This window comes from Tiliqua scincoides, chromosome 3 (genome assembly GCF_035046505.1).
Source record: "Tiliqua scincoides isolate rTilSci1 chromosome 3, rTilSci1.hap2, whole genome shotgun sequence".
NCBI classification, from domain to species: Eukaryota; Metazoa; Chordata; class Lepidosauria; order Squamata; family Scincidae; genus Tiliqua; species Tiliqua scincoides.
Genome location: NC_089823.1, coordinates 153,823,960 through 153,848,929, shown reverse-complemented (window position 1 = coordinate 153,848,929; position 24,970 = coordinate 153,823,960). Strand labels below are relative to the sequence as shown.

At 42.7% G+C, this 24,970-nt stretch overlaps 2 protein-coding genes across 2 annotated transcripts in view; one reads left to right on the top strand and one right to left on the bottom strand.

Moving 5' to 3' along the window:
• SGPL1 (sphingosine-1-phosphate lyase 1) overlaps nucleotides 1–12,619 on the top strand; it is a 49,333-nt gene extending 36,714 nt beyond the window's left edge. The window contains exons 8-14 of the mRNA XM_066621943.1: nucleotides 882–987; nucleotides 1,192–1,290; nucleotides 2,329–2,478; nucleotides 5,712–5,950; nucleotides 8,029–8,175; nucleotides 10,115–10,235; nucleotides 10,451–12,619. Of these exons, the coding sequence (XP_066478040.1) occupies nucleotides 882–987; nucleotides 1,192–1,290; nucleotides 2,329–2,478; nucleotides 5,712–5,950; nucleotides 8,029–8,175; nucleotides 10,115–10,235; nucleotides 10,451–10,594 (1,006 nt within the window). The 3' untranslated portion in view covers nucleotides 10,595–12,619. The remainder of the gene's footprint in view (nucleotides 1–881; nucleotides 988–1,191; nucleotides 1,291–2,328; nucleotides 2,479–5,711; nucleotides 5,951–8,028; nucleotides 8,176–10,114; nucleotides 10,236–10,450) is intronic.
• Nucleotides 12,591–20,229, bottom strand: PCBD1 (pterin-4 alpha-carbinolamine dehydratase 1). The gene is made up of 4 exons (XM_066621944.1): nucleotides 20,145–20,229; nucleotides 15,085–15,216; nucleotides 13,715–13,795; nucleotides 12,591–13,064 (listed from the first exon to the last, which is right to left on the bottom strand). Exons 1-4 carry the CDS (start codon nucleotides 20,145–20,147, stop codon nucleotides 12,966–12,968), a joined length of 315 nt encoding a protein of 104 aa, XP_066478041.1. The 5' UTR covers nucleotides 20,148–20,229; the 3' UTR covers nucleotides 12,591–12,965.
• Nucleotides 20,230–24,970: the final 4,741 nt, after the last annotated feature.

The window sequence follows — 24,970 nt, the reverse complement described above, 5'->3', positions numbered from 1 at the left end:
TTTCTCATATTTTAACACTGATTTATTGAGGATGCAGTGTTAATGCACACTTGCACAGGAGAAGGTCCCATTGAGCTCAGTGAGGCTTACACCTGAGCAGACTTGCATACTGTTAGAACACTAAGCACCTGTGAAAAGTAGGGCGGGTCCCTTGATTTGAATGTCATCCACTGCCATCTGTTGAGTATCTCATAAGTTGCATGTTTTTTAGTTTTTCTTTTCTATTCTAAGCAAGACAGTTCAGTGACAAGCTTGAGGTGATCTTGTTTGCTTTTATATTTTTGATCTTGTTTACTTTTATCCTTGTTGCAGGTTGTAATGCTCCACGTTTCTCAAGTAAATTGATATAAAGTGCCATAGATCTACAAGCACAATTCAGAGAGCTCCTCTAGATATACCCAAAAACTACTGCATGAACAGCATGTCTGAAAATTTTAATTGTTCTGTAAACAGCATCCCCTTTGTGCTGTATGACAAGTGATTTGTAGAACTTACTGCATTTCTCATACTGTTTGCAGTATAAAGTTGGAAGAGAGCTTATTTGGGTGTGTTGAGATTCCTGCTGGGCATGGGGTTTGAGTTGTACAGTTTTCTGCATTGTGGACTTCATTGTTTCTTTGCAATGCTATTGCAGCATTAAAGAAAGGCTGGAAAATTATGGCTCAAATTGGTTCAGCTCTTATAAACAAAAACAACCCACAAAGGATCAGATCAGTTACTGGAAAGTCCTTTAGGTGAAAACCTCTCTTGCATCCCCCCCTTTTCAGGCTTTCAGTTTCGGTTTTTGTTGTTTTTGTTCTTGTCCAGGGTGGGGGAGAATGGTGTGAATTATAGACAACCTCAAGACATTTTCTGAGACAGATTTTTTGTGTGTTTTTCAGATTGGTTCCAGAAAGTGCTCATGCAGCGTTTGATAAAGCTGCTAATTATTTTGGATTGAAAATTGTACACATTCCATTGAATAAGGATATGCAAGTGGATGTTAAGGTATTGTTTTGATATTTCCAGGCATCTTTCTTTGGTTTGGACTGGGTAAAATAATGAATGGTGTTTTGGCAAAGAGGAAATGATTATTTAAAAAATGAAAATAAAATTGATCCTTTGAGTGGTGCACATTTTACCCCCTTGAAATCTTGAAGATTGGTATATGAAGTGGACTGATTGTCTGATCATTTCCTCTTAATCTTTCAGGCAATGGAGAGAGGCATTTCCAGGAATACAGCCATGCTGGTCTGCTCAGCACCCCAGTTTCCTCATGGAAGCATAGATCCAATTGAGGAGGTGGCAGAGGTAACTTTGGTTACTTTAATACAATTTTGCTGTAGGTCTTCAGTAAAAAGGGAGTATACATATGGTGCTTGCAGTTCAGGAGATCGTTTTTAGTCATAGGAGGGGATGAGCGCACAGGATTTTTTCCCCCTTTCTATCATTGACCAAAGGAAAGCCCATTGGCAGGCTTAGATCCAGTTTCTTGTATTGCAGCAAGTATCCATAAATATGAAGTGTGTGGCATTAATTAGAACAGGCAGAATAACTATTGCTGTAGCCCTTTCTGATATAGTTGAATGCACTCTCACGTTTTGGGAAGTAATTGCAAACCTGAAGATAATATCAAACCTGAAGTAAGCAGAAGGGATCATTCAGTCCCATACACAGCAAAGTTGAGTTTTATTAAGAACTTTATTGCAACAATGAAGGAACTGCAGCCTTTGTTACACAAGCAGAACAAGACAAAAAGAAGAAACTAATGAGTGATCTAGTCAGGGCTGGGTCAAAACCACCTGGTGCAGCGTACAAAATTCTGCACTTCCCCAAGCTGATGATGTGCCAGCCTCTGCTCCTCTCATTCTCCAGTGTTCTAGTTCAACACTCCACTCTTCTCCTTGGTTCCTCTTCCTCTCTTTCCCCCTCTTCTTTTTCTAAACCAGGGAGTGGAAAGAGGAGGTGGAGCAATGGGGGCAAGTAGGTGGGCAGAGATGGACACCCATCCACCAATCTGCTGCCTGAAGTGACTGCTCTCCAGGGCTTCCCACTAAAAACATCACTTCTGGTTTTTCAGAAAAACAGGAAGTCATGTTTTTGAGAGTCCGTCTGAGTCCGACAGAGGCCTTGGACAAATGTTTGTGGCCTCTGCTGAGTTCAGAAGACCCTCCGGAGGTGAGGGGAATGGAGCTCCCTGTCCACGGAGGGATCCATGGATACGCCCCCCCCGCCCCCCGTATATATAAAAATCTGATGCTTTAAGACTTGGGCTCTGCAAGATCATTTTTATTGTTTTGATTTAGCTTTAAGAAACTAAGCCAATTTTTATTTTTTATCTTGACATAGCTTGCGTTGAAATATAAAATTCCTTTCCATGTGGATGCCTGCCTAGGAGGGTTTCTCATTGCTTTTATGGAGAAGGCAGGCTTTCCTCTGTCACATCATTTTGACTTCAGAGTAAATGGTGTCACTAGCATTTCTGCTGATACCCACAAGGTGAGTCAAAATCAACCTTTTTGGCATGCTGACAATGCAAGCCCGCACATGTCTACTTAGAAGTAAGCCCAATTGAGTGCAATGGCATTTACTCCCAGGTAAGTGTTTGTAGGATTGCATCCTAAGTAGCTTTAGCTGGTTGTACACTGTCTAAACTGGAACAGGCATCTGACTCTCCTTTAGGTGAGAGCTCAGATACTACCCAATAGATATAGTGCAGAAAGACTTTGTGCTGTTATTGCTATTATACCATTAGACTAGGACTAAAACTGCAATTCCATTCACAGACTTCAAAGTAAGTTCCATCAAAACTGATGAGAACAACTTTAGGAACACTTATTTTGAACAGGGTGTGAGAATAAAGGGAGGTGAATGCACAGTATTAGAATGTCTGTGTGACTAAGAGCAGAAAAAGAAAAGGTGCGGACATGTGTAGAATACTAAATCTTCAGAGTCCAGACTGTATGAGACTGGAAGCATTCACAATTGTCTTTTAGGTAAGTTGATGTTCGTATACTTGGTATGTCCTCTGTTTGCAAGTTATATTCTAAATTTGTTTTAATAGGCTGTCATCAGCAGGTAGGCTTAGTAAAAAAGAAATTAGCATTTCATATTTGGTTGCAAAGCGGTATATAAATGTTCTTAATAAGTCGATATGCCCTGTGGCTCCCATACAAACATACAACAAACCTTTATTAGGCATATAGTTTTACAACTAATATCTCCAAACAGTCATGTATGAAGGTATATATTAAAAGAGAGATAGGAAATAAGAGTTAAAACACACCAGTTTGCTTACACAGTTACTCCAAGTTGCTTAGAACCAGCAACTTAGCCCGCTTCAAGTTGCTCACGTGTAGAAATTTAGCAACTGGAAGGGTCACAGATTCAAATTCACCTGCCAGCAAAAGTTGTAAAGAGGTGATCTCAGAGAGACCTTTTTTGTTTCCAGATAATGAGGGGAGATACTGGTCTCTGAGCACCTGATTAAAAGCACAATGCAGAACAATGTGTGGAAGAGAGTCTACCTCTCTGAGGCCACAATTGCAAAATCGTTCTTCCTTCGGGGCATTTCTAAACCTACCAAGTAGGTCATAAGAAGGCAACACATTGCATCGGGCTAATGTAAAAGCCCTCCTTTCAAAGGGGCACTCTAAGAAGGACAGGTATTTTGGTTGTAGACCAAAGGTATTGTTAAGATGGAAATTTAGGGGTGAACATTTTTTTTGTGCTGCAGCCAAAATCTCTTGCCTTTCTATGTCTATTAGTCTTGTTATCAAGAGCCTGATAGAAGTCTCAAGTGTAGCATCTCCTTGTAGATCTTCCTCGAGACCCATTTGTCTAATTTTCTTATTGAATAGAGCTAAGCAAGGAGACAACAGCGTGTCAGTCAATAACCCCTTTAACAATGGATTTTGGTCAGCCCTGAAGCACACTTTGGCCCAGTATTTTAAGAAACTGGACCAAGCTAGAAACTCCAGCCTATATTGGCCTGTCTCCAGGCAAAGTGCCGCAAAGGGAACGCAATGCGGTACACCTAAGATCTTGTATAGAAAATTAGAATGTATCTTTTCAATTGAATCATTTAATGCTGGCATCCAAACAGGAATGCCATACAAAATTTGAGGTGTAACTTTGGCATTAAAAGCCTGGAGAGCAGCTGGAATGAATGAATTACCCCAAGAGAAGAAAAAGCGAGTAATAGCCTGAACAGCTAGTTTGGATGAATTAATTACTGTAAGACGATGGGAAGACCAGAAATGCCGGTAGTGAAACCGGAGACCAAGATACTGAAATTCCTTTACTTGTTGTATTGTTTTACCATTGAAAAGCCAAGACTGTGATTTCCAAGAGTGCCCAAACACCACAATCTTGAACTTTTCATAGTTTAGCTGAAGGGCATTGTTGGTAAAATATTCTATGCAGGCATTAACCAGTCTCCTTAATCCTATTTTAGTTCGAGATATCAGGGCCATGTCATCAGCATACAAAAGGAGAGGGATATCCACTGAACCTAATTCGGGGGAATGCGTATCAAAGTTTGCTAGATAGGGAGCCAGATCATTAATGAAGAGATTGAACAGGGTGGGAGCAAGAACACACCCCTGCTTGACCCCCTTGTTGATTGGAATTGGGGCCGAGAGGCCGCCCCTCGGAGATAATTTCACTTGGCATGAGGTGTTTAAATGAAGCGCACGAATTAATATTAATAGCCTTTTGTCCACTCCCATCTTCTCAAGTTTATCCCAGAGTCTATCTCTATCTATGGAATCAAAGGCCAACTTTAAATCTAAAAAGGCCACATATAGTCGGGCTTTATTTTGAGTCCTTTGTTTGAAGATTAGGTGTGATAATACCACACACTGATCAATTGCAGACTTATTTGGCCTAAAACCCGCTTGCTCTGGGCCTATGATGTTATGGTCCGAGATCCAGGCAGAAAGTTTCTTAAGTAGATGGGAAGCATACATTTTCCCTGCCAGGTCTAAAAGGCTGATTGGCCTGTAGCTGGGGGGAAGTTTTTTATCCCCTTTTTTAAAGATGGGAACCAAGATAGATCTAGTCCAAGTGTCCGGAAGTACCCCAAATTTATCAATTCTAGTGAAAAGTTCTGCAATTATTGGGGCCCACCACTCTGGTGCTTCTTTATAAATATCAGGAGGAATTGAGTCTGGTCCCGCTGCTTTACCCGGCTTTAACTGCTTAATGAGTGAAAGAACTTCATCCACTGAGACTGCAGGCCAATCAGGGAGATCTAACGGGAGTGGCATATTAACAATGGAGACAGGTTTAGATTCATCAAAGAAGATTGATTTAAAATGTGCTTCCCACATTTTAGCTGGAATTGCTGTGAAACCAAATGAGTTTTTATAGAAACAGCCTGATATAATTTGCCAAAAAATCTTGGCGTTTTTAGATCTCACAGATTTAATTAAACGTGACCATCTCGCCGTTGCATTGTGGTGTAACGAAGTTTTAATAGCTTCCTTGAGTTGGGCAGACAGCTTAAAATATTGTAGTAAATTTAATCTACTATTAGTTACTCGAAATTTATTGTAACCCTGTGGCTCCCCTTAGAAGAGATTTGAACTTCTCTGTAGAATCCATGCTTCACAAAGTGCTTTTGTGGGGCAGTTATGACACTGCCTACTCTCTTTTTTTCAAATGTTTTTAACTTTTGAACACTCAGTTGAACAACTTTTTAAAGTTTGAACACTCAATCTCCTCCACAGTATGGCTACGCTCCAAAAGGCTCTTCTGTGATAATGTACAGTGATGAAAAATATCGGCAGCATCAGTTTTTTATTGCTCCTGACTGGCAAGGAGGAATCTATGCCTCTCCAACTGTTTCTGGTTCCAGGCCTGGGGGCATCATTGCAGCTTGTTGGGCAACTATGATGCACAAAGGAGAAGATGGTTACGTGGAGGCCACAAGGAAGATCATTTCAACTACACGGTTCATTGTATCTGAGTAGGTAGAAGGTTTCAGCTTCTTTGTATCCTTTTCCTTTTTTTCCTGAAAATGGGCCACCTATTCAGTCTTTTAGCGTGTTTTTAACTGTTGCCCTTTGGAAAATCTAGAGATCATGAGCAACCGTTATTAGGAGCCTAACCTATACATTTGTAATTGAGAAATTGGATTAGAGTAGTGGTTCTCACACGTTTAGCACCAGACCCACTTTTTAGAATGAAAATCTGTCAGGATGCACCAGAAGTGATGTCATGACCAGAAATGACATCATCAAGCAGGAAAATTTTTAACAATCCTAGGCTGCAATCCTACCCACACTTACCAGAAGTAAGTCCCATTTACTATCGTTCTTAAAAGAATATATATCGTAACTTGTTCAAAGTACATGTCTGTAACATTTCCCCAAATGCAGTCACATACCATGGTAGCATCAAGTCTTATATTAAAATTAAAATATTGAAATGAACGGGGATTCACCTGAAATTGGCTTGCGACCCACCTAGTGGGTCCCAACCCTCAGTTTGATACTGGATTAGAGGGTTGCCAGAAAGAAAATTCAAAGAATAATATCCTAATCTAAAGTCCAACCCCTTTCCCACTATGTACAGTCAGAGCGCCAGCAGCTAACATAAAGCAGAGGTGACTAAAGCAGAAAACCTGAAAGGAAACAGCAAGGCCTATGGGACAAGTGTTAAGGCATAGTTGGGCCTACTATCTGGAGGGACCATACCACATTGCTGCTGCTTTCCAACTTAGTAAAAAGAGGCAAAGTGACAACTCATGGTTGCATATGTATTACAATACACACTAGACTGGCATTACCTCAAAATGTGAACTTTGCAACATGGTAGTCCATGCACTGAACTGAATACATCACCATGCTCCCCCTTCCCAGGAAGACTGCTAAGAATGAGTTTTTGATAACTTATATATTAGGCTGCTGCCCTTCTAGCTTTGAGAACTAATTTTCTCAATGGAAAGGAAAGTGCTCTTCCTCCCCACCTTTTCTCTGTCCTCTACGATTTTCTTGGCTTTTTGCAGCTTTCACAAACACTTGCAGGGACCAGGTAGACTTGTGAAAGCCTACCTGCTCCCCAAGCTGTTTTGTCACACCTGTGATTGGTATTCCTACCTTCTTCAAGAATTTGTCCTGCTAATGCCTTACAGCAGAGGTTCTCAAACTGCGTGTCTTGACCCACTTGGTGGGTCACGATTGAATGTCTGGTGGGTCATGATAAGATGGCAGCTGCCATCTTGAAAAAGGGCAGAGTGACCCAGGCAGAGCCATTTTGAGAAAGGGCGAGTAGACCCAGGTGGAGCCATTTTGAGAAAGGGCAAACAGATCCTTGGGGAGCCATTTTGGGCTTCCAGGCACAGAGTAAACAAACAGAGCGGCTTGCACATGCACAGGGCAGGCAGCGTGCCGCTTTTCCTCTGTGAGTGTGCTGCTGCCCAGCCCCATTCAAAGGAGGGGAGAGGATGGGAGAGCGTGCTTGGAGATTCTCAGGTGGGTGCTCCCTCATTCTTGGGGGTGTGCAGGACCACTCTTTTTGGCTCCCTTTAACCTTAGGCAGGCAAGAGGGGGAGTGGAGAAGCGCCCTGGAGTGGGGACCATGGGTGGCGGCGGCGGAGGCTTCAGTGCCCACACTCTGCTGCCACGTGCTCAGCCAGGGGAGAGCAGAACAATGATGTCTCTTCCTGCTTGAGGATGTCACTTCCTGCCATGACATCACTTCCAGGTTGATGACATTACTTCCGTTTGGTCCCAGACAAATTGTCATTCTCAGAAGTGGGTCCCAGGCTGAAAAGGGTGAGAACCACAGCCTTACAGAGTTTGTTGACGAGATGGTCTTTTTGTCAGTGCACCCATACAGGTTTTTCTTTACTTCAGTAAATGAAGAGAAAGGCTCATATATATATAAATGACATGTATATAAATAAAAAACAAAATTGTAAATCTGGTGTTTTGGCTTTTTCCAGAGTAGATATTTGTTGGGGGATGTGGGCATCTTATCATTTCCCAATGTTAAAAAAAAATAAAATTGAAAGCACTTTAAAAAATGTTCCTTTTTTTTAAGGTTGCAGAAGATTGATGGCATTGTTATTGTTGGAAAACCTGAAGTATCTGTCATTGCTCTGGGATCTAATGTATTTGACATATATCACTTGTCAAACATGTTAGGAGAGAGGGAATGGAACCTAACAATATTGCAGTATCCTTCAAGGTGAGTTCTATTTAGTGACCAACACCTGGGAAGTGAAGGAGGTGGGAGGCATGAAGAGGGTTGATGGGGTGAGTGGGTGCAACGGACAGTGAACAGTGGTTAAGAATTGCCTTCCCCAGTTACATGTGCACTGTCATGCTGTAACATATTTTGTAAACCTGAAAACTGTATAGCGTGAGAGTGTGAGGGTAAAAATCAGTCATAAATAGTATTCAGACATGTCTTTCCTTAGACTAGGAGTAGCCAACTGGTGACACTGGATCCAGCCCACTCTTGTGTTCATCACTTCTATGTGGTCTCTAGTGGCCTTTACCACAAAAGTCATAGGGCAGACACCTATGTTTGTACTGACCTATTCAGGGAGGGAATCTAAGAACATAAGAACAGCCCCACTAGAGCACACCTGATAACAAGAGACCTCATCCTGGTGCCCTCCCTTGCATCTGACATAGCCCATTTCTAAGATCAGGAGGTTGTGCATACACATCATGGCTTGTAACCCGTAATGGATTTTTCCTCCAGAAACTTGTCCAATCCCCTTTTAAAGGCATTCAGGCCAGATGCAATCACCACATTCTGTGGCAAGGAGTTCCACAGACCAACCACATGCTGCGTAAAGAAATATTTTCTTTTGTCTGTCCTAACTCTCCCAACACTCAATTTTAGTGGCTGTCCCCTGGTTCTGGTGTTATGTGAGAGTGTAAAGAGCATCTCTCTATCCACTCTGTCCATCCCCTGCATAATTTTGTATGTCTCAATCATGTCCCCCCTTAGGTGCCTCTTTTCTAGGCTGAAGAGGCCCAAATGCTGTAGCCTTTCCTCATAAGGCTATAAGGAAGGTGCCCCAACCCAGTAATCATCTTAGTCGCTCTCTTTTGCACCTTTTCCATTTCCACTATGTCTTTTTTGAGATGTGGTGACCAGAACTGATCACAATACTCCAGGTGTGGCCTTACCATCGATTTGTACAACGGCATTATAATATTAGCCATTTTGTTCTCAATACCTTTTCTAATGATCCCAAGCATAGAATTGGCCTTCTTCACTGCCGCCGCACATTGGGTCGACACTTTCATCGACCTGTCCACCACCCCCCTGGAGAACTGAATTGAATTAGACTTAACAAGGGATGAGATTTTATAGGAGTGTTGAACTCATTTCATTCAGTGGGCCAAATAGCATTATGTCGCTGGAAGTGACATCATGAAGCAGGACATGATGTGATTAAGCAGATGATGACCAGAAATAAGTACTTTGTTCTCTTCTTTCATGCAAATGACAGAAGAGAAAAATGTGTAAATCTTATTCATTATTTCAAGATAGAGCAAGATATCATGCTGGGAGAGCCCAATTATAATGGGGGCTGGATAAACTGCTTCCAGGGGCCGTATCTGGTTTGCGTGCCTTATGTTTGACACCTCTGTTCTAGAGCATACTGACAAGTTAAACATGAACAGATCAATGGGCCCAGACGGTGTCCACCTAAGAGGTCTTAAGGATCTCAAATATAAAAGTGAACTTGGCAAAACACTTGGCTTCCAGACTGCTTTCAGTACGATAGAAATGCACCTTCCCCCCGATACAGCAGTTGGCAACCCCTGTTCTAAACCATACTGTTTCTCAAGAAAGGTTCACAGAACATAATGACAATACTCAGCTATGACAGAAAAGGGAAAATATAAAGCAGTTTGCCGAAGCATAATTTCAGTGTATCAAAATAAGCCTTACTGATTTTGGTGGGAATTGAGATTTGGCAGTCACTTCTTCAAAGATAACATATTTTAAGATTACTGTTGGTAAATGTTAATATTCTGACCTGGACAAAATGTATGTATTTTCTTTTTATCTATCTTAGTTTTGAATGATGGGTGTATCATTGAAACAAGAGTGTGTCTTATCGGGGGAAAGACTGATTTATCTCCCTTCATCTCTTCCCTAGTATTCATATTTGCGTAACATTATTGCACACAAGGCCTGGAGTGGCTGAATTGTTCGTGAAGACTGTTCGAGAGTGTGTGTCTGAGATCATGAAGAACCCCAAAGCAAAGACAACTGGATTGGTAGGAACATTCTCAATTTCAGAGTGATGTTTAGATGGCATTGGAAGTAAAATGCCCTATTTTATATATAAAATTAAAACATTTATATCCTTTCTTTCCATTTTAAGAAGACGCCACCCAAAATGGTTCACATCTGAATTTGAAAATAATAATAAAAAACTACTGCATGTAAAAGGACAAAGATTTTACTAACGGTTGTGTTTTCCAATTTCTAGGGTGCTATATATGGCATGGCACAAATGGTTCCTGACAGAAACGTGATTTCAGAGATCTCTCGCGTTTACTTGGATTGCCTGTACAAAACAGACGTGTCTCCTTCAGCCAACACACACATGAATGGTGCTCCAGGACACCGCTAATTCTGTCATTATTTGTGGCTTTCAAGTGTTGGGTAATCATTCTAAAGAATTCTGTGGAAGGAGAACTTCCAAATGAAATTCTTCCTCTTGCAGGTTACATGGCAGCTTTATTTGTTTCATCACTTTTTGTTGGTTTGAAAATAAGCATAGGCTGTAGTCTCCCCCCCCCCCTTTTCTCCTTTGGCTATTTATCACTGAAAGTTATCATAGTTTTTTTTTAATACTAGCTTAAGATTGTCTCATGCTAACCAAGCACTATTGCCAGTCTTCAAAGGAACAACCATATTTATGAGCACTCAGACTTGTTCATTTCTTATCATTCATTTGGAGGCTTGGATTGACCTTGATTAAATATTGAGCAACTGGAAAACTTTGGCTATTAACACATCCCCCTGACTCTCTTCAGATCCTTGTATGGGACATTTACCAACTCAACAGAATTGGAGAAAGAGGTCAAGGTGCTCTTATTTTCAGTGCCAGGCAAGGTATAATGTTGCTGGTTCCCCCCCCCTTTTTTTTTTTTACAATGCCATATATATACTTGTGGAGGGGTTCATAGCAAAATAAATGTTTCATAGTCTGCATCTCAAAAGTATTTGCACTGGCTTATGATACTGAAGTCTGACAACAGCTGTAGAAAGTTACTTGTGATTTCTAGGTGCTCACATCATGTTCAGAAATCCAGATATCTAAGCTGCTCTAGTTCTGGCTCTGTAACAGTTGAGAGGTTTTTTTACAAGTATGGCACCAAAGCTGATTTCTATTCCACCATTTTTCTTAATGCAAAATGGTGATTTTGTCATTACATAGAAGTGGCCTCTGCCTGTTTTGTGCTGCCATTGACCATAAGGCCCATTTTTAAAAGAGCACTCACAATTTGCCTTAATGCTGATGATAATCCTTCTTGGAAAGCAGATAAGGGTCAGATAATATACTACTTTACAGTGCTATGCTGCACATAACCTCAATAGTAAATCAGCCTCAGGTATAATACAGTTCATCCTTAATGTATCATTGTCTGAGCCAAGCCTATATAGAGAGAGGACAGGACTTCATAACTGATGTGGCTACTGATACCTAGAAACCTGGTCTGACTCTCTCCCACATGTTTCAGTTTGATAATAGAAAATAGCTGAAGCATCATGTGAAGTTCATGAAGAGTAATATTAGTTTATTACAAGGCTTTGAGGACCAACGCTGGTCAGATTTTGAGCTCTTTTTGTATACCACTAGAAACTTCACTGTGTCACAGGAGTTACTATCATCAGTGCTTCTGTGTAGGAAGTGTGATCTTTCATTCACAGAGACATTCTTGCAGGCACTTCGTTTCTCCGCCTATACTACAGAATTTCTTCTGGCTTCTGGCTACTTATGTTCAGTCTTCACCATTATGGATTTTAGCAATAATTGATGAGCTCTTCATTGCCATCTTACTTTAATGTTGAACATACTGAATACAAAGCAACTTGAATGCTGCTGTTAAGATAAGTGTATGAAACTGTTTACTGTATGTTCCAGAAGATACATCGTTTCCATAATCCCCATCTACACTGAGATAACATTTTCTCTGTCACTAGAAGCAAGGAGGGTCCATCCATTATTCTGGTTCAGGTTGAAGTTTTTGTCAGTTCTGTAAGCAAATAGTAAAAATGCACCACTTGTCTAGATACTACTTTTTTAAAAATCATGCAGGAGTATTGTGTGCATCATGTATACATTTAGATTTAAAGCAGACTTAAAATATTGTTTAATTCATCCAGATTAAGAAGAATTGAAAGCTTACTTGCAGAGCCAGTGGAGTTTGGCTTCTGAAGTACTGTATAGTTGTTCACAAGTTGTAAAAGATATGCTGCCTAGCTTTACTTAAAAGCACATAAACATTTATGGTACAATGTTGGAGAGAATCTTTGGTTTTAAACTTCGTGCACTAATCATATTCTAAAGTGTGCTCTTCAGTAGGTATGAGGCAATAAACTCAAGTAACAAGATTAAAAATAAAGTTTATTGTAAATACTTTCACTTAAATCACACGAACTCTATTTTGTTATAATGAACTGCACCCTAGGTGACTTTACTGATGTAATACTGTCTGAACAAAGACTGCAGAGTAATGACACAGTGGAACTTGCTACAAGGCAGTTTGACAAATGAACATACAATAATGCAAAGGCTTGGGTAATTGACCAGCGGACACACAAAATAGCTACAGTTAAGGGTTGGCTCTCAGTGAGTGGAGAAAATGTTGATGCTGGATAAGCATCTCATCAGCTGTCTCCTTGAACCAGCTGTGAACTGGTTCAACACTGCCAGAAGAGAAAGACAAGTGGCAGGAATGGTGGGTTAGTTGATTTAGGTTCATGTTCTTGCAACTTCAAGACAGGGAATTTGCAACTTGTTCTATGAAGCTGGCCAAGTTGATGTCTCGCTCAGATAAGCCTGCACACTCATGTGTGCTCAAGGTTATGTGAACCTGCAATATAGGAAGTGCAAAATTAGCATACAGTTGTACATTAAAGAGTTTACAGAACATGTCCAAGATGGTGAGCATCCTTGTGTATTAAAAGGTATTAAGTCTCATTCCAGTCTCAGAATGAATTGCTCAGTACTTTCTTATTGCCCAGAGAATAGCTGCCCCTACATACACCAATACAACCAGACCTGGCTTGTACTCACACACTGCCTGAGCCACCCACAAAATACCACCTCTTTCCCCTTCCCACAAAAAAAAACCAAAAAACTTGTATGTGCATTAGCCTAGCATGCTCAGCTGTTCTGGGTCATTTCAAACAGGACTCAGAGTGAGGAGGCTGTGCCAAGGGCAGCTGGAGCTGAAAGTAAGAAAACAGAGCAGGGGACACCACCTGTCCTTCTCCCAACCCACTTTTCTATAGAAAGGCTGCTGTCCCTGCCCCCCATATACTCAAGGTAAAGACAGACTGCTGGCAGGGGCAAAAGTAGTTAATGAGTAGGGGAAAGTCCCTCACCTCTTCAGAACACCACCATGCCTCCTGCTTTTTCAGGTTGGCAATGGTATGCTCAGCACTGCTCCTAAAACCTCTCCACAAATGGTTTCAGCAGACACTAAGCCACACTGTATAAGCACCGCCTTTTCTCCCTTACCTTGTTATAAACGTTGAACCATTCAGGGTGATGGTCCAGTTTTTCTGCCTGCAGAGCTACTCTGGTCATAAATCCAAAGGCCTGCCCACAAAGTGCAAGAGACAGTTTAGAAAAACATGCAAGTTTAATAGTCTATGAAATATAAATAAGTGATATAAAAGAATCTTTAGAAGTATAATGTGCAATTTAAAAGATCAAAGTTATGAAGTGGCAACATTCTGTTGCTTAGAATTAAGAGTTTAAAACATGGTGTGTAAGCCAGAACCAATTCCATCATTCTACTTATTGGTTTCAATAGGATTGCTAATTGCACCCATATGAGGGTTGTAGTAACAGAAAGCTATGCTGAGGCTCTTCACACTAGATAAAGCTTTAGCTTCTTTAAGCATATTCAGGCAATATATTGGTTTGACAAGGCTCAAAATGAATTTTTGCAAACTTCCCACTTGAGAGAAGTAGCTACCACTCACAGTACAAGAAGTGTACTCTTAAGCATCTCTGTCATTGTAGAGGATCCTGAAGCAGTGGGAAGCCCTAGTCTGTAGCAGCACACATCACAGAGACTTATGGCACCTTTGAAGGCATACAATGCCAGCAGTAACTTTTATAATCTACTTCATCAGCTCTGCAGGAGTCAGCTCTTGTCAGGAGACAAGTACAGGATGGGCATGTGTGCACATACATACATACATGGAAATTTTCTTTTAAAAAAACTCATACAGTAAAATGAATTTGCAAGAGGAAATGAAACAAAGCTGATCTTGGAACACGCTTAAGCATGCAAAACAAGCACAGTAAAAATGAATGGTAACAGCCTCCTAGCAATGCTAACTATGTAATATGGTAAGTCTGTCCATATTCAGACTCCTTCATATGTAAGGTGTTAAAAATCTTGTTATGAATTCTAATTCAACTTTTTCCCTGAAAATATTTTGAGATTTTTCTGTTGGAGGACTGTTACCTTGAAATGCAGTAAGAGAATAATCAGACTGGTTAAAATGGTCCTTCATGCATTTCTGGACATTGCTAGATATCCATTTAGTTTTTTGCATATAGACATCTCTTCTTACAAATTCACTCTGTTTTCAGTCCCGTCCCTGCACCATCACCTATGTGCACCTGCTGAGAATTTCACTTCAAACATCTGATGAAGTGAACTGGAGTGCACACACACTTAGGCTGGAATAAATTGGATAGTTCAATTGGCCAACTCTCCCCCAATAAACTCAGCACCTCACACCCCACCTAAGCATCAGAGTAATGAATACAAATCTGCCTGTTCAATTCAGTTGAAACGCAGGAGCTCACTACCTCACTTTTCGCTAGGTGAAATGCAGATCAGTAATAAGTACTAAGGTTTTTCCTCGTACCCGATTGAAGTCCTTGAAATGGAACTCTTTGTAAATGGCATCTCTGCCCTCCACTTCATTCCATCCTACTGCTCTGAGATTTGGAAGCAATTGTTCTCTCTCTTCACCACTTAGTCTGTGAGCTTTTCCTGCCTGGAAAAGAAAGGAAAAAGTAGACTCTAAAACTGCAATAACAATCTTAAGATTGACCTTCAGAACTACGTGTAGCTTGATTTCTATGGCTGCATGGAATGCACATTATCAGTATGAAGCTAGAGCATGATTTCTAACTTAAGGAGGCTCACAGTTACATAAACATTAGCAGATGAGAAGGAGAACCTGTGAATTGCTCCAGTGATAAGTTTAAAGGCTGAAATCTTACTCTTGGACTCCATCAAGGACCTCCTCTCTCCCCCTTTGACTTGCACATAGGTTTGGGACCTATTATGGCATCTGAATTAGAGTTCTGGATAAAATGGTCATATCCTTTCCAGTTATTTGTACCCACACTATTTTTCTCAAAAAGTAGTCCCTGTTTCCTGAGGAAAAAATGTATGGGGTTTGTAATATGGTTTTAGAAATGCTATATGACACATGGTCAACACCTCAAACTTTTCATTATTCCTCACTGGGTTCTCTCCTGGGAGCAGTTGAACAGGCACTATAAGCCAGAGTTGCATAGCTGGGACCAGTTAGTGACCCACCCCCTTCCCTAAGCTCTGCTACCAGTAAAACATGATCAAGGATCACATACACAAACCTTGATCTGCAAGGCCTAGAAAAGTATTTGAAGAGTGAGCCCCTAGCAGCAGACTCCTTCCTGTGGTCATTTTCCGTGCCCAACCCTGCCTGAAACATCTGATTTGCTTCTCTTCTGTCACGGAGTTTGCCTTTATGGGCCACCGGCCTTCCTGATCTGCATTACAGCTGCCACAAGTTCAACTGCCTTTGAAAAAGGAGTACGTTCATTCTGGAAGTGGGCTGCATTTTCCCCTCTCTTTTTGGGAAAGCTTCTCTAAAAACAGTGCTATTCTCAGGGAAACATGGAAGGCATTAGCAGTTGTATAAACCTGTTTCATATTAACTAGTTTATTGCTTGGTTAATGGTTAAAAGCTATTGCTTCACTTCATTCTGCTTTTGTAAGTTGGGAGGGACCGACTTCTCAGAACATGGACATAGTTCCTACAATTTTCCGTACTGCAAGTATTTGGGGGAAATATTTTATTATTTATTTTTCACATTTTTTTTACCACCCTTTCTCCAAGGAGCTCAGGATGCTCCCTTTTGTCCTCACAACAACCCTGTGAGGAAGGTGAGACAGAGAGAAAGTGCCTGGCCCAAGGTCACCCAGGAAGTTTCATGGCTGAGGGGGGGATTTGAACCTGGATCTTTCAGGTCTAAGCCCACCTCCCAAACCACTACACCACCCTGGCTTTATAACCCACTCCTGCCAAAAACCGAAGGAGAATTTTTGCACAATGCTGGATACTGTTTTCTGTAACTGCTATTACCTGGGAAAGAGAAAATATTGCAAGGAGCACTGCGAATTAGAGGCACACAAACCTTATCTAGCTGCTTTAAGGCTATGTTTTGCACATTCTTTTCATAAGACCGAGAATTTGAGTATCTCCCACTAATTGCACTTCTCTTCTTGGATACAGACTGGCAGCCTCGCCTTCCCTTGATGCTCCTGCTCTATGGAGTATGTTCTTTCTTCCTTTGATGCCCCTGCTCTATGCGATTCTCGATCTTAATAGTGGGGACCAGAGACTGCACCAAAAGTTTGGTGTAGCCTTATTAAATCTTTCTTGAATTGTGCCCTGACGGATAAATTATTCTTTTAGGAGGCGACTTCCCCTGCCTTCATTTGGTGGACTTTATTATATAGACACTGTACCCACCATTGCTGGCGAGGGGTTGTTTTGCACCAGTTAGGGCACAACCCCAGATCTGTATATAACCACCCTACAACAATGAGCAATACTTATTTTGTGTGCCACACTGCCAAGAAGTCTGCCTATCTATTTGCCTTATGTCTAGGCTAGTCGCTCTTTTGGAGATGTCTGAATGCATTAGTAGCTTGGTAAGCCTCCCCATGCTCCTACTTGTGAGGTACTCTGAACATTCTGCAATCCAGGTTAAGGTAATGATTCCAGACCACTCCTGAATGCATGGGGCAGATTCATGTCACCATTGTTTGCTCCACAAAGACAGGCAGGGGTACCAGTATGTTCATTCTGGAGGCTTCATACTGTTACTGGACCACCATATGCATGGAAACCTTTGCAATATTAAAATCTCTGTGGGCCACTTGGTTTAAAGCAGAAAAGTTTATACAATTCTAACCAGAAGTGTGGCCCTTGTGAAACATAAGATGAATTCATTATAGCAATGTGATAATATTTCAGAGTCCCCCCTAAAGGGTTTTTTTTTGTTCCTTTTCTCTGAGAAGTCACCTCACTTGCATTGTTTTGATGAGAGCCAAAGCAAGCATTTCAGTGGAAGTAGACTAGGTAAGCACCGCTCTGTGCAATAAACTTCAGCCATTGCCCTTTTAGTGAGATCACTGATAAGCTTATTCAAGGTCTCTTAGCAACTGGAATAAAGTGGGGAGAGAAGAAGCCTGGAGTGTCAGAGCCAGCCACTGGTCTCCCCCCCCCCCTTCAGAACTGCATCATTAGAAGGGCAACAGCACATGAGATTAAAGACACAGGAAAATTGGACTGATGATCTCTCATATGAGCAGATGTTGAAAATTGCTTGCATTGTGCTTCATAAGAGAAAAGACACTGCTTTTCAAGCACTATGTACAGGTCGAGTTTATACGAATGTATGAACACTACTGCTCTTATCTGACAATTTTCTGCACATTTGTTTATTTAAATGAGCGCTCACACTCACCAGATGCTGGCTTCTTACTCCTAAAAGGGTTAAAGGAACAACAGAACACAGGAATTGCATCACAGCTCTTGTGAGCATTGAGGTGGACTATTGACAAACATGAGATAAGCTAGTAATGACTAAAATGGGAGAAATCTGATGAGTCCCCCCCCCCCACTGTGTTATGAAATTTTCCTCTTCCATTGGGAAGAGATAGAACTGAACCCAGCAAAAAATCAACACCTGTGTAATGTCAGGTGCCATACCATATAGGATTTTAAAGTGGCATGCTTAACATATTTCTGCCCAGCCCACAGGTGTACACATTTGATTCCTGTTGCATATATGCAACATTGGGCAGAAATGACTTAACAGTCATTTAAAAAGTGTTTTAACAGAATTGCATTCCCTTCAGAGTGTATTTTAACTCCACAGCCTCTACACCCCAGTTTGTCAGGTTTTCCTCCAGCTTCAATCACCTATCCTCTAAACAGGATGGAGTGTATCAATAGGGGTTGTCAACTTTCTTACTAACCTTGCTCCTAGGTCTCTAAAAAGCAATCTCACAGATTCCCTCATCATCTCTATGCCAGGAGCATCCTCAATTGATTACATTTCTGCATGTGTTGCTGCTGACAGATGCAGGGCCACAGCCAGAAAAAAGAAAAGCTGCAAGTATCCAATATAAAGCAGAAAAGTTGGATGGGGAAGACATGTATACCCTTCTCCTGTAACCACAGGTGATGCTACGTATGGCAGCTGGTGACACAGCACACCCTACTGGCAGATACTCTGCATAAAACATTTGAATCATGTTGCAATTGTCCACTAAAGAAGCCACATTAAATGTTCTGCTTTGGTTTGCAAGCTCATAGAAAAGATCCCTACTAGTCCCTAAGATCCCTACTAGTCCCTTTGACCATCATGTTGGCTTCTTGCTTATCACTCCACCTTGAGCTTTCCCAATTTACCACCCATAGTGCTTCAGAGCCCCATCTGTGTTGTGTCCCACAGATGTGCTGTTTCTACTCCATTCCTCTCAACATAGGAACACATGCTCCTTTCAGGATTTCCACAGATCTTTAGAGAACACATGCTTCTTATTACAGCAACAGCAGGAAACACTTAGGGGCAATGTCTCCATCAACAACAACACTGGGGTTTAACTCCCTGAAACCCATCATAAAAACAGGCTGCACAGAAACCTGCTATACAGTACCTGGCTGCAATCCTAACCACACTTTCCTGGGAGTAAGTCTGAGTGAACACAATGAGACTTCTGAGTAGACAAGCATAGGACTGGGATGTCTGTCTACCTAATTAGCACTTTAAAAATATAGCAACCCCCTTTCAACCTTCAGCTGAGGATGACAAAAGGTTCAGAGATATTACCCAAACACAGCTAAAGCCCCCTCCTCTTCCCAGAAAACTCTATGTAGTAAAGCACAACTGATGCTGGTGACCTCAAGCATCTTTGTTTCAAGTTTCACCAGTTTACATGCCAGTCCCAGGAAACAGATCCTGGGATTTAAAGCCTGGAGGCTCTTGCAATCAAGTTTAAACTTCTGCCCAGCCCACAAGTGTACACATTTGATCCCTGTTGCGTATATGCAACGTTGCGCAGAAATGCTTAAGCCCAGCCTTATACTGCCAGAACAAGAGAGGTGCTGTGATGTTGCAGGAAGCTAATCCCCCGCTGTGCTATGTACACCTCGCAAGGGTGGCGCTAGAGTACGTGCTGCCCTGTTCATAGTGACCTGTTGAAGTAGCTGGCTAGCGCATGAAAAACACTGGGCTGTCGTCGTCCCGCTTCTGACTGACACCACCAGCCTCCCTTTTCCTTTAGCAGGACAGCGTGCTCAACTTGGATTGTTAAGAGCCCAATCCTATACATGTCTACTCAGAAGTAAGTCCCATTAGAGTCAATGGGGCTTATTCCCAGGAAAGTGTGGATGGGATTGGGCTGTAAGAACCCGATCTTATGCACGTCTACTCAGAAGTACATCCCATTATAGTCAATGAGGCTTACTCCCAGATAAGTGTCTACAGGATTGCAGCCTAACTCTTTGCCATACACACATTCATCACAGAGTAATTGTCCACCCCCACTGCCTCCTTCTCTCCAAGCCAGGCAGGGCGTCAAACCTCCCCCCACCCCCGATCGCCACGGAGTGCTCTGGCAAAGCGCCTTCCAACTTACCATGCCTGCGATGGGCGAGCCTTGCGCGAGCAGCACACAGGCTCACCGCACCGCCTGCGGCTTTACTGCTCCTGGGTGGGAACTCGGCGTGGCGTCAGCAGAGGAGGTGGGCGAGAACCACCCAATGCTTGCGGCAGGCTTGGAGGGCTAACCAATGACAGGTCGGCAGAGGTGGGAGCTCCAGACGGCAAGTTTCCGAGGCTGAACAGAATGGAGACGTGGGGCGAGGAGGATAAGAGAGCACTAAGGACAAGTCGCCCGGGGTTTTTTTTTTTTTTTTTTGCAACATGCAATGATTTAATAGCCTGAGCCCAGCAATACTTATTCCAAACTCAGGCATCTGAGAGCCCAAGCCTATGCATGTCTACTCAGAAGGAAGCCCCATTATAGTCAATGGGGCTTACTCTCCTATAAGTGTGGATAGGATAGCAGCCATAGTCCAGTGAAAGAAGCCACAAAGTAACACAGCCCAACCCTATGCATATCTACTCAGAAGTCCCATTATAATCAGTGGGGCTGACTCCCAGGGAAGCGTGCATAGGATTGCAGCCTAAGGCACTTGTGGTTATTTACAAGGGAGTGATTGATTCCCATTTCAGTTAGTGACACTTGTGAAGCTGCAGTCCTAAATGCAGTTACTGGGGAATGAGGGCCTTTGAGCTCAATGTAGGGTAATGCTCAGTAAAAGTGCAGTAAAAGTGGGGTAATGCTCACAGTAAGACTACATGTGAACAGGACTAGGATGGCTCAGGCTCAGGGTAACTGCAAAAGAGGACCCCAAAATGTCTCCAAAATGGAGACATCCAAGAAAAATGTAGGACATGACAAAATAAAAGCTAAAAACCCTCGTCTATTAATTTCATGTTGTTAATTTTAACATTAGATTACTTATTATTATATTTAAAACTATATTCCATGCTTGGGATCATTAGAAAGTGTATTGAGAATAAAATGGCTAATATTGTAATGCTGTTGTACAAATTGATGGTAAGGCCACACCTGGAGTATTGTGTCCAGTTCCGGTCGCCACATCTCAAAAAGGACATAGTGGAATGGAAAAGGTGCAAAAGAGAGCGACTAAGGGCCTAATCCTATCCAATTTTCAAGTGCCGGTGTAGCCATGCCAATGGGGCATGCACTGGATCCTGGGGTGGGAAGGCAGTCATAGAGGCTTCCTCAAGATATGGGAACATTTGTTCCCTTACCTCAGGGCTGCATGATGGCTACACCGCTACTAGAAAGTTGGATAGGATTGGACCCTAAGATAATTACTGGGCTGGGGTACCTTCGTGCTTTTGCAAATTGTATGGCAACCAGCAAAGTAGGAGGTGTCAATAGGGTTGGGCTGTACCAGTTATATCACTCTCTCTCATGCAGTTTGCAAAGTAACAGGCACCTTTGTGGAACAAATAGGTCAGTGACCACATAGAGCAGTTTTTCTCAAACTGTGGGTTGGGACCCACTAGGTAGGTCACGAGCCAATTTCAGGTGGATCCCCATTTATTTTATTTTTAATATATTTGACTTGATTCTACCATGGTATGTGACTGCATTTTGGAAAATATTACGTATCTGTATATTAAACAGACTACTATGTATATGCTATTAACAACATCGTCAGTGGGACTTACTCCTGGGTAAGTGTGGGTAGGATTGAAGCCTAGGATTGATAAAAATTGTCCTGCTTGATGACATCACTTCCAATGGATCCTGACAGATTCTCATTCTAAAAAGTGGGCCTGGGTGCTAAAGGTTTGAGAACCACTGCCAGAGAGGAATAACTGGAATCACACTGGTCACTGCTGTCAGGGATGTGGTGGGTATCCACAGTGGTTTGCACAGCTGGCTGCATGGGGGGTACTATGCTTTTTCCCCACTTGGACTGTTGCCTGTGGCAAACCAAGAGAAATGCAGAGAGATAGTAAAAAATAGACATCAGCATTGGCAACACAAGGTCTTGGGACTGGGGTGCATATTTGTTGTTTGGAGAGAGTGATGCTAGGGTGAGGATAGGGGTACCAAGGTTGGGGAGCAAATAACTGTTGGAATACCAGCATAAGGATAGCAATATTTAATTCATTATAAGTAATTCAAACTCTTGCAGGACATTTTCTCCTCTTTTCATGAAGTGCAACAGCAAAGTGATGTCGCAATGGATGGAAATTATGCAAACAATAAAGTCTATTCACATTAACCATTAACCATGATCACTAAGAATGGAACCTCCACAGGCAAAACCAGTACTCCTTTGAACACTACTTGCTGGGTGGGTGAGTGGGTGGGCAGCAACAGGAGGGGGGCTGCTGCTGCAGCCTTATTGCTGTTATAATAGTGATGGACTTTCCAGAAGAACAGGGTGACCAGATGCAATGGAGGACAGTGTGCCTATACCTTTAACCATTGAATAGAAGAGTGAATTTTGGCAGGTGCAGCTCAACATGGAAAGGTTTCAAAAGCGGCACCTGCCAAAATTCCCTCTTCTATGCAATTGTTAGGTACAGGCACTCTGACCTCCATTGCATCTGCTCACCCTGCAGAGGGATCTAGCTGTCCCCTGTTGGGAACAGGATGCTGGGCTAGGTGGTCTGATCCAAAGAGTTTGGCTCTTAAGTACTGTGATGGATAGGGGGGGGCGGGGAAGGATCCAGGGTTCTCCCCCTCTCTGCCCTCCCTCCCTACCTCTTGTCCCGTCCCCATGCCCAGCTGCTCCTGCCATGCACCCCATTTCAACTCCGCTTGCAAAGGTAGATCAGCGAGGAAGAACTGGATACCGGCAACCACCTATTACTGTGTGAGTCACTTCCTACTTCTCACGGAAGGGAGAAGCGCACTGCTTCAGTTAACTCTTACATGACTGGCGAGCAAGACGGGATCAGGAATCTCTCCCTGGATTTGGGGGTCGCTTGGCAAGGGGCTGCATTTGCAAAGCTTAGAAATGCCATGAATGCTCAGAAGGCTGTATGTATGTCTCTCTCCCGCCCCTCCCTTAAAATTGCATGGAGAGATTCTGTTGCTATTGGACTGCTGTCTTAGAATCAATCAATCCTTTTTATGTTTCACATTTTTATACCACCCTTCTTTAAAGGAGGTTCCTCCCCTCCTCTTGTCCTCCTAGATCAGGGGTGTCCAAAGTTTTTGGCAGGAGGGCCACATCGTCTTTCTGACACTGTGCTGGGGGCAGGGGGAAAAAAAGAATTGATTTACATTTAAAATTTGAATAAATTTACATAAGTTTACATAAATGAATATATTAAAGATGAACTTATATGAATGAATGAAGGTCTTTCTATAGCTCAAGGCCTTGCACAAAGCAAGGCTGGTCTTTGCTGCCGCTGCTGCATCACAGACATGAAACAGCAAGCAGTGGAGGAGGTCCCACAGCTCACATGAGAAGTCAAACAGACGCCCTCACGGTGAGATCGGGCTCCAACATATCTCAGGAGGGCCAGAGGCTCATTGGAGACTGGGGGCTCCCTGAGGGCCGCATTAAGAGGCCTTGAGGGCCGCAAGTGGCCCCAGGGCTGGGGTTTGGGCACCCCTGTCCTAGAATCATTGATCCCACTACGCTTAGGCAGATCCACTGCATCTCATAGATTCACTGCATTTAGGCAGTGGATCACAAGATGAACAAGTGTTAGTAGTGTGAAACAGCTGCAAAAGATGGGAACACAATTTTAGCCTGCATCATTAGATTCATAGCTTCCAAGTCATTAGAAGTTATGGTTCCGCTTTTCTTTGCATTGGTCACACCTCACCTGGAGTACTGTGTGCAGTTCTGGGTATCTCACTTTAGGAAACACGCAGCCAGACTGGTTCAGAGAAAAGTAACAAGGACCATCAGAGGGATGGAGAACAAGCCCTACAAGGAAAGCTTAAGAGATCTTGGTATGTTTCACCTGGAGAAGGCTGAGAAGGGATACAACAGCGCTCTTCAAATACCTGGAGGGCTGTCATATGGAAGAAGGAACAAATCTGTCCTCAACTGCTTCTGAGCATAGAACTAGAACCAATGGGTAAAACTGCAAGAGAGGATATTCCAGTTGGACATCAGAAAGAAAATCTTGATGCCCGGAAGCTGGGTAGTGGAACAGATTGCCAAGGGAGGTGGTGGATTCTTCCTTACTGGACATCTTCTTGCAGAGGCTCAATAGGCACTTGCTGGAGATAACTCTAGGAGAATTTCCTGCTACAGGTAGGGGGTTGGACTAGATGACCTTATAGGTCACTTCTAACTCTATGAGTCTATGACATCCCCCCCCCCCCCAGCAGCTTCATGGCCTGGAACTGGAGTTGGGTGAGATCATGCTTAAGAAAACAGGAATTTGCCTTACCTGGGTAAGTCTTGTTCCTGGTGGAGGCAGGGGGCATTCCTCATCAATGGGATTGTCCCTCACTGCTGCTGGAGGCAGGGCCAACAAAAAGGCGAACAGAGCTCCACAAGCACAGGGATCCAGTCCCCAGACACTACTTGCAGAGCTGTGACAGGATCCCCATGCACACTACTGTGACTGGTTGCAAACTTGCATCACAATTGTACTCTGTTTGGAAAACTGCTTTGCACATAAATAGGTTTAATACCCCAGAAACAGAAGGGTTTGAACAAGGGAAATAGGTCATAGGAAACCCTAAATACCACCTTGCATCTATGTTTATGCAGTAGAGGGAGTGATCCCCTGAAGTGTGGTGGGCAGAATGCCCCCTGCCTCTACCAGGAACAAGACTTACCCAGGTAAGGCAAATTCCTGTTTTCCCTGGTGGAGGCAGGGGCATTCCTCACCAATGGGATCTACCAGAGCAGTATCCCTCGGGGGGGGGGGCATTTACGA

What these genes read in the sequence shown, in the direction of transcription:
- PCBD1 (XM_066621944.1), bottom strand. An exon ending in ATTTCAAGGACTTCAATCGG is followed by an intron (nt 13,796 to 15,084) that starts GTACGAGGAAAA and finishes CTTTGTGGGCAG; the next exon opens with GCCTTTGGATTTATGACCAG. An exon ending in GGTTCAACGTTTATAACAAG is followed by an intron (nt 13,065 to 13,714) that starts GTAAGGGAGAAA and finishes CCTATATTGCAG; the next exon opens with GTTCACATAACCTTGAGCAC.